Here is a 7663-nt window from a genome sequence, read left to right as displayed (position 1 = left end):
GGTGTTGGTGTTTTTATGAATACCATATAAACGTTATACCACGTGGCTTTCAATAAAACATTTGAGTAATACATTTCAAGCAAGATTAATGCAACTTGAACTGAATTTGCTCAATGCAGCAAAGATCCGGTTCTCGATTTAACAAACAAGAGCACTTCAAAATTCCCAGAATCGGTGTTTGCTCAATTCACAAAAGGTTTCAGTATCCATTCAGCACTTTATCAAGCAAAAACCAATCACACAACCTAGAAATTACATTAATGTAAAATGCAAAATGATGTCATTATTATAAAATAATAGCATTAATAATGAAAACCACCATAGACAAAATTTACACAGGCAGGCCAGCAACAGATGGTAGGATAAAAATTCAACACCCAGTCATTCTCTAATAGAGAACCCATGGAGATTCACCATTAGAAGCTTGAGACAATAGTTGATACAATGTGAACCATATTAACCGAATCATTCACCCATCTGCTGGTCCACTCTTACTTTCCGGTTCAGTTGTTTGGGACTCGGTTCTGGTTTCTCTTTCACTTTGGGATTCGGGTTCAGTTTGGGTTTGAATATCTTCCATTTTGGTATCAGTTTCTGTTTGGGCTTCTTCCATTTTGGTTTGGGCTTCTTCGGTTTCAGTTTCAGTTTGGACTTCATTTTTGGTTTCAGATAGGGTTTGAGGTTCGGGTTTAATAGTTGGTTCATGGTAAAGTCTGACTACAATGCAGGTGATATTATCTGCACTTCCACGACTAAAAGCGGTCTCAATCAACTTTCTAGCAGCCGACTCGGGTTCTTCTTCCAACAGCGCTAACGAAACAGCATCCTGGTGAAGGACGGGCAGAAAAGTTACAATACGACAGATCTAACTATCGTTTATTTTATGTTTGATATATTTGATTCTGTAACCATAATATGATTATGAATATTTATTGATAAAGAGGTTATAATTAATAAAGTGAATGTAGGTTTCACGAGATGATACCTCGTTTGGTACAACATCCCAAAGACCGTCACTTGCAAGAACAAGCATTTCAACTTCTTCGTCAAGTTCTTGTTCCTGAGAAAACAATTGAAGAGTTTTTAATGGTGCTCCATTGCTCAACTTCCTAATACTGAATGATTAAGGACTTCAATCAATATCTATGGAAAATTATAATTATTACCCGATCATGTCATCACATATTCCATATTATCAGATATTATAATTACTTTCTTAGTTTCTATATATGACATTAATAGCTTAATCCAAAGGAGAAACTATCTAGCTTTAGAAGGTACTTTTTTGAATCAATTAATTCAGCATCTAGCTGTTAATTAAACCTGTGAAAAATGTATAATGGGTTATGTACTTGAGCGTTGTTCCATGTCTACGTGTTTGTTTTAGGTCCAAAAGGTGTATATTTGGCAGGGACACCCCACCATGTGTTTCCTTTGGAAACCCACCAGACCCACCCCTAAAGAGTCGGATGCCGGAAAATTACCTCCACCGGATCCCCACACATGACAGGAGCTAACATCATCATCTCACTGCCACAAGAGATGTAAATTCTTGCGGCGAGTGAGGATTGAACCTTTCGCCTGTTTTAGGTCCAAGCTTCCACATGGTGGGTCCCAGCTTCAAAGGTACCGAATACCACTGAGCTGTTGCTACATTGTTTGTTTTGTTTTTATATGTGCACTTAATTATATGTAAGCATGTATGTAAACATGTACAAGATTCATTAATGATGTAACCTATTAGCTTTTGATTCTAACGAATATATGTGAATGAACACACCGAATTTTATACATGCTCACACTTTCCTCTAATGATCAAACACTAAATGAACACCCGACTAGTTCCGACTTGGCCGATTAGTTGACAAGCGATTACCACAACGTTGTTTTTAAATTGTGATTTTCATATGATATGCCAAAATGCAAATGACGCAAATTTCAGGGACTGGATAAGTGTGTTTCTTTCGACTGGCAATACTCTAAACATGGACAACACACACTATGACATCAAAGCCTATTATTATAATAGCAACAAAAATTTATAATTATATTATATCAGAATGTGGTCACGATAAAAGAACATCTAGAACGAAACAACACAAATGACAAAAAAACAGTTTGAAGTAACCTGGATTTCAGGTTCTGCGACAACAAATTGCTTCAACATACGGTTTCCAAAAGCACGAGACATTGCTAAGACACCTCCAACTCTCCAAGTACCTGTAAAGAACATGAATATGAATATATGATGATTTAAACTCTACATATGTATCATGTATAAGTGGTCACGAGTTGACTAAAAAACAAACGGAGTCAACAGCATTGTCAAATTACCTGCCCACATCACAACCCCACCAGCATTTTCGATTCTCTTCCTCTCATCACTTCGGTTTGGCTTGTGATCATCAGATAGGGCGATAGCTGTTAAATATACAAATATTAGATATTTAAATTTTTAAATACTCGATTCAATAATAACACAAGCAGAATATCAAATACGATATTAATAATGATTATACCAGTTTTTGGTCAGAAACCTTAGTTTTAAATCATTATCAAACTCGTACCAAATTGAAATCTAGAAAACGTAAAGTACCTTTGCCTGCCTTGGATATAACAGTTCGAGAATCCCCAACATTAGCGACATACAGATGGTTACCAACTAAAACTGCTGTTGAAGCTGTAGAACCATCATCACGAAATGAATCTTTTCCTGACTCTAAGAAGTCTGCGTCTGTTTTTTGATAAGTTTCGCCTGTGAATTCATTCAAATTTGTGAATCAGTTCATGTTTAAATAAATGAGACCAATCCAAGACCTGAAATTTCTTCAATAATTAAAATTCCTTTTATACTTAAATATCGTAAGAACTCACTTATGGCCGATCTGGTGTTGCTTAAAAACTCCGGATGACCCATGAGGTTCTTAAAAAGATGTTCTTTCAAATACTCAGCTGCCCGTGAACCACCATGACCTTCAAAAAACCAACCATATACCAGTAAGAACGGCATGCATTATAAGAGTAAATTGACAGGTAATATTTATTGTTGTTACGTAAAGATACAATTATAGAATGCATGAAATATGTAAGTATTTAGTTCATATAATAAAATAATATTATTTTACACAAAAATAGCTAGTTGAAGACGTCGCCTTGGAAAAAACAAAATACGGAGCGTAAATAGTGGATAACATTAGGTAATAACAAGCGCATACTAAAAATTCAGTCAATTTAATGTTCTGTCATGTTTATTGAACTTGTAGCTAAACTTCCTTACTACATGTGTCCATGAATTTATTACGTAGCAATGTTTTAAAACACATGTCCACCAGAATGTTAATATTTTATTAGTTAAACCTAGGTGTTTCTTTGTTTATGTGTTTACAGATCCCCACGGATGGGGAATGAGCATCCAATAAATGCTGTAAAAACAAGTCCCAAGAAACCACTTTCCTAATCATGAAAGATCAGCTATAAGTCACCTTATGTATCTATAACAGTATAATAAAGTTACCGTGTGGTGAATTATACTAAAGTAACTATCGATGTTACGGGGGAAGTAATGACGAATTAGGTTCTTCTCTAAAACAAGATATCAAACTTGTGTGTTAATGCATAGGTATCGTGCTTTGTCTCTTTCGGTAAATTGCAACCCTTTTTCATTGTTTTTCAATTCCCAAGGGAACCAAAACCAAATAGAAAATGGGCTATTCGATTAACATAAACTTTCAAGCTTATGGAACTTTGATATAATTTAGAGATATATTTCATTCAAGTTCAAAAAATCTAAAATTAATTCCCTCACAGTTTCTAATGAATCTTGTCGGATAACATAGGCATCTCCAATTTCCAATACCGCTGCAAGGTGTACTTAACATAGTTAGGAACACCAGCAATTTCTACATGAACTTCTATTTGTGGAGTTACTTCTAGGTCACGAAGGTGGCGAAGCTTTTTCATCCGGATTCTCTTAAGCTCTTGACAATATAAAGCTTTATCTTCTCACAATATTGTATAAAGGATCTCCTAACTAATTGTTACAATAAACTTCTCTAACTCACCTACATTGACACAACCTATCAGAATATTATTGCTAATTAAGGTATTCACTATAGTTCATCTCGTTTACTTTGAACGATGAGTTGTTCTGTGGTAAACACCTACATAAGGTTCGTGTAAAGGCTGAGATAAACTCGAGTAAAGACCTATTAAACAACAACATTCTGATGAATTGCGTAAATATATACGAGTTAAAGATGTTTATGTAACAATAAGTGAGGAGGCCCTTCATACCACATTGTCTTCTTGTAGTCTAGTCGAGAAGATAAAACTTTTATATTGTCAAGGGCTGAAGACAATCAGGTGAAAAAGGCCTCTGCCACCTTTGTGAACTAAGAAATAACTCCACAAATAGAAGATCGTATAGAAATTGTTGATGTTCTTAATCTCACCTTGCAACGGTATTGGGAATTGGAGAGATGCCTTAGTTATTCAACACACATTCGTTAAAAACTATGAGGAAATTAATTTGAGATTTTTCGAACTTGAATGAAGTATATCCCTAAATTATCAAAGTTCCCCAAGCTTAAAGTTTATGAAAGTTTATGCTTCTAAAACAATACTAAATCCATTAAAGTATAGTGATAAGACCGATTTTTATAGTAAACATGAATGAGAGTGAATATAACCATCAAATATCCCGAATAGGCAGATCGTCTGTCCGTTAATTTTGCAAGTCTTGACGTCATAGAAATCCTCCATGTTGGCTCTTTTACCTCTGAAACTTGAATAACCACAGCTCAATTTTCCATCTTCACTGTCAAAACGGAATCAGTATGAAGACATGTAAGTAGAAGTTTGCAAAGATGAATTGAAAAAAAAAAAAAAAAAAAAAAAAAAAAAAAAAAAAAACACTAATACGTGGTAGTCACAAAGAAATCAGATGGCATGATTCTCACTTATCAGATATCTAACATTTTATTCTTATCTAACATGTTATTCTACCAGATTGTCCAATAGATTTATAGATCAATACAACAGTAAACCTAATTATTATCAACCTGAAACACGTAACAAGACTCTAGGAAGTGCAACAAGCTTTGATAGGTAACCCTTTTACTATTTGTACTTCTATAATACCTCATGTTCGCTTTTCAAAAAAAATAATACCTCATGTTCAATAAGTCGTTCAGTTATAAAATCACTTTACCCCTTCCTATTGAATACCAAAAAAAGCACCTTTTTATTACGAACATTATTATTAAGTATTATTAAATTATCAATATTAATTATAATTATTAATATGGAGATTTAATATCAGATAAAGCAGAATTATTAGAAAGACGTTACAAAAAATATAAGTATCCGATAACCTGTGAACTAACATAAAGAAAGAATAAATTAGCCTTCAATGATATTGATAATACTCACAAATGAGTCGTGCAATCTTTAAACAAACACCAACAAGACAAGATTTATTAGGCTTTCCAATTTTAGAACAAGTCAAAACATGTGTTGGACTCACAATTGAGGCAGCGAACCTCAGTACTATTTCCATTTAGAAGTATGAACGATAAATTACCCCATAAAGCTGAATGCGAGAAATATAGGAGACTAAGGTATCAATGCATATTAATATCTATATTAGTTTATATTAGAAATATAAATGGCCTCCATGTTGAAAAATAACATGAACACCAAACGCCTTTCGTCATTTAGTGCACAGTCATTATTGCATCCACGTATGACGTATCCATGCAAATACACTTTCATAGTTTCATGTTTGTAGAAAACGGATAAATAGACAGGGAATGTGCTATATAATACACTTTTGTATTTCAGTTGCAATTAAATGTAAAAAAAAACATTAAAAAAAGAATCAATAAAATAGAAAGAAATAATTAAAGGGAAAATCACCTCTTCCATCCTCCACTTGCAAAGCCACCATCATCATCCTTCTCAGGTGAGGTGCTACTCGTCAAACCGCGATTACCTGTTGCACTGGTATCCACCATCATCTTCGTAACCGATGTAAATATTCTAACAGGCGCAAATCTCACTGCAGAAATAGTCTTTGGACTTCTTTTGAAACTCGCAAAACGAACCAACCCGTTTGCAACTTTCTGAATATTCCGAGCTTGCAGAATCACTGTCTTGAGATGACTGCTGCATACCATCTAAGAATCCACAAGCTGGTTTGTCTTTAATGTTAACCACCAAATCTTAACCTTAACAAACAACATACAATAAGAATCGCAAATCTATCATATTCGACATAACATGAGAGCTCATGTAATGTAACTATCTTTATAAGGATATAAGATTATTTGAACAATCATCTTTCATTAATGTCATCCAGTAAAAATAAATATCCTGGTAATCGTATATAAACTTTCTTAAACAACAATGTCGATAACTCCAAACCTATAGTTTCTCATAATAAACACTTAAACATAAAACACATGCATATCATATCATATCATATATTTTTATACATATATAACCATTTCAAGCTCATCTGTATCACATAATTCAACGCAATCAGCTAAAACTAGAATACAACCTTTACACATTATATCTATATAGCATTGAATTTACAATCAATAATTATAATGCGATAATTTAAGCTAATATTAACAAACTTAATTAAAAATCCACACATACAACACAAGTATATCATATCCTATATATTTATACATATATAACCATTTTCAGCTCATCTGTATCACATATTTCAACGCAATCAGCTAAAACTAGAATACAACCTTTACACATTATCTATATATAGCATTGAATTTGCAAACAATAATTATATAATTATAATGTGATAATTTAAATTCATATTAACAAACTTAATTAAAAATCCACACAATCAGATAACAAAATTAATTGAATAATATAACAAAAAGTGATCTGAATCAGAAGAATCTTACTTTTAGAGAGATTTGATCCAGAACTTGGAAAACAAAAACAGATCTAGAAACATGTTAAATTAAATCGATTTAGGGAAAAAGTAAAGGTGAGGATCGGAATCTGAGATGCAGATACGAGATCAGAAAAAACGGGGAATCTGAAACCCTAAAATTGGAAAAATAAAATTGAAAAATTGGGGGAAGTAAAACAGGACGGTTTTGGGTGTTTTATTATGAATGGGTATGGGTATGGGTAGAGTGGTATGTGAGTACAGCAGGAGTGTCAGTGAGCTCTGTCATTGAATACCTTTGCCACGTGGCATACTCATATCTCCCTTTTTAATCGGGTCTGGACTCTGGATCCTTCCGAATTTTCTTTCGGTTCATATTTGGTTTGGTTTTCAGGAGTCTTAATTTTTTCAGTTTATCCGGTTCAATTTATTTTATTTTAAATAAAAATTATTAAAATAAAACTGAAATGATTTGACATTATCCCTATATACTACTCCCTCCGTCCCACTACAAGTGTCCACATTTCCATTTTGGGATGTCCCATTTCAAGTGTCCACTTTGTGTTTCAACCGAGGTTATTCTGGAGAGAGAAGATTTCTGATTGGTTGAGAATGGAGTTAGTGGGATTTCCTAAAACTGTGTGCAAAAAGTAAGTGGACACTTGTAGTGGGACGGAGGTAGTAATATGCATCCGTAAAATCGTAGTTTCAGTTTTATCCGAATGTCGCTTTGAGTTTGCG

General features: G+C 33.6%; 1 protein-coding gene across 1 annotated transcript; it reads right to left on the bottom strand.

The window, feature by feature from the left end:
* Nucleotides 1-266: 266 nt before the first annotated feature.
* Nucleotides 267-7258, bottom strand: LOC139894604 (probable protein phosphatase 2C member 13, mitochondrial). The gene is made up of 9 exons (XM_071877996.1): nt 6933-7258; nt 5917-6227; nt 4689-4816; nt 2875-2973; nt 2597-2755; nt 2335-2421; nt 2129-2220; nt 986-1060; nt 267-826 (listed from the first exon to the last, which is right to left on the bottom strand). The coding sequence occupies exons 2-9, from the start codon at nt 6174-6176 to the stop codon at nt 470-472; spliced, it is 1257 nt and encodes a 418-aa protein (XP_071734097.1). The 5' UTR covers nt 6177-6227; nt 6933-7258; the 3' UTR covers nt 267-469.
* Between the last annotated feature and the right edge of the window lie 405 nt (nt 7259-7663).

This window comes from Rutidosis leptorrhynchoides, chromosome 2, assembly GCF_046630445.1.
Source record: "Rutidosis leptorrhynchoides isolate AG116_Rl617_1_P2 chromosome 2, CSIRO_AGI_Rlap_v1, whole genome shotgun sequence".
Lineage (NCBI taxonomy): Eukaryota > Viridiplantae > Streptophyta > Magnoliopsida > Asterales > Asteraceae > Rutidosis > Rutidosis leptorrhynchoides.
Note: the sequence above shows the minus strand (reverse complement) of the source record. Positions and strands in the feature narration are given on the sequence as shown.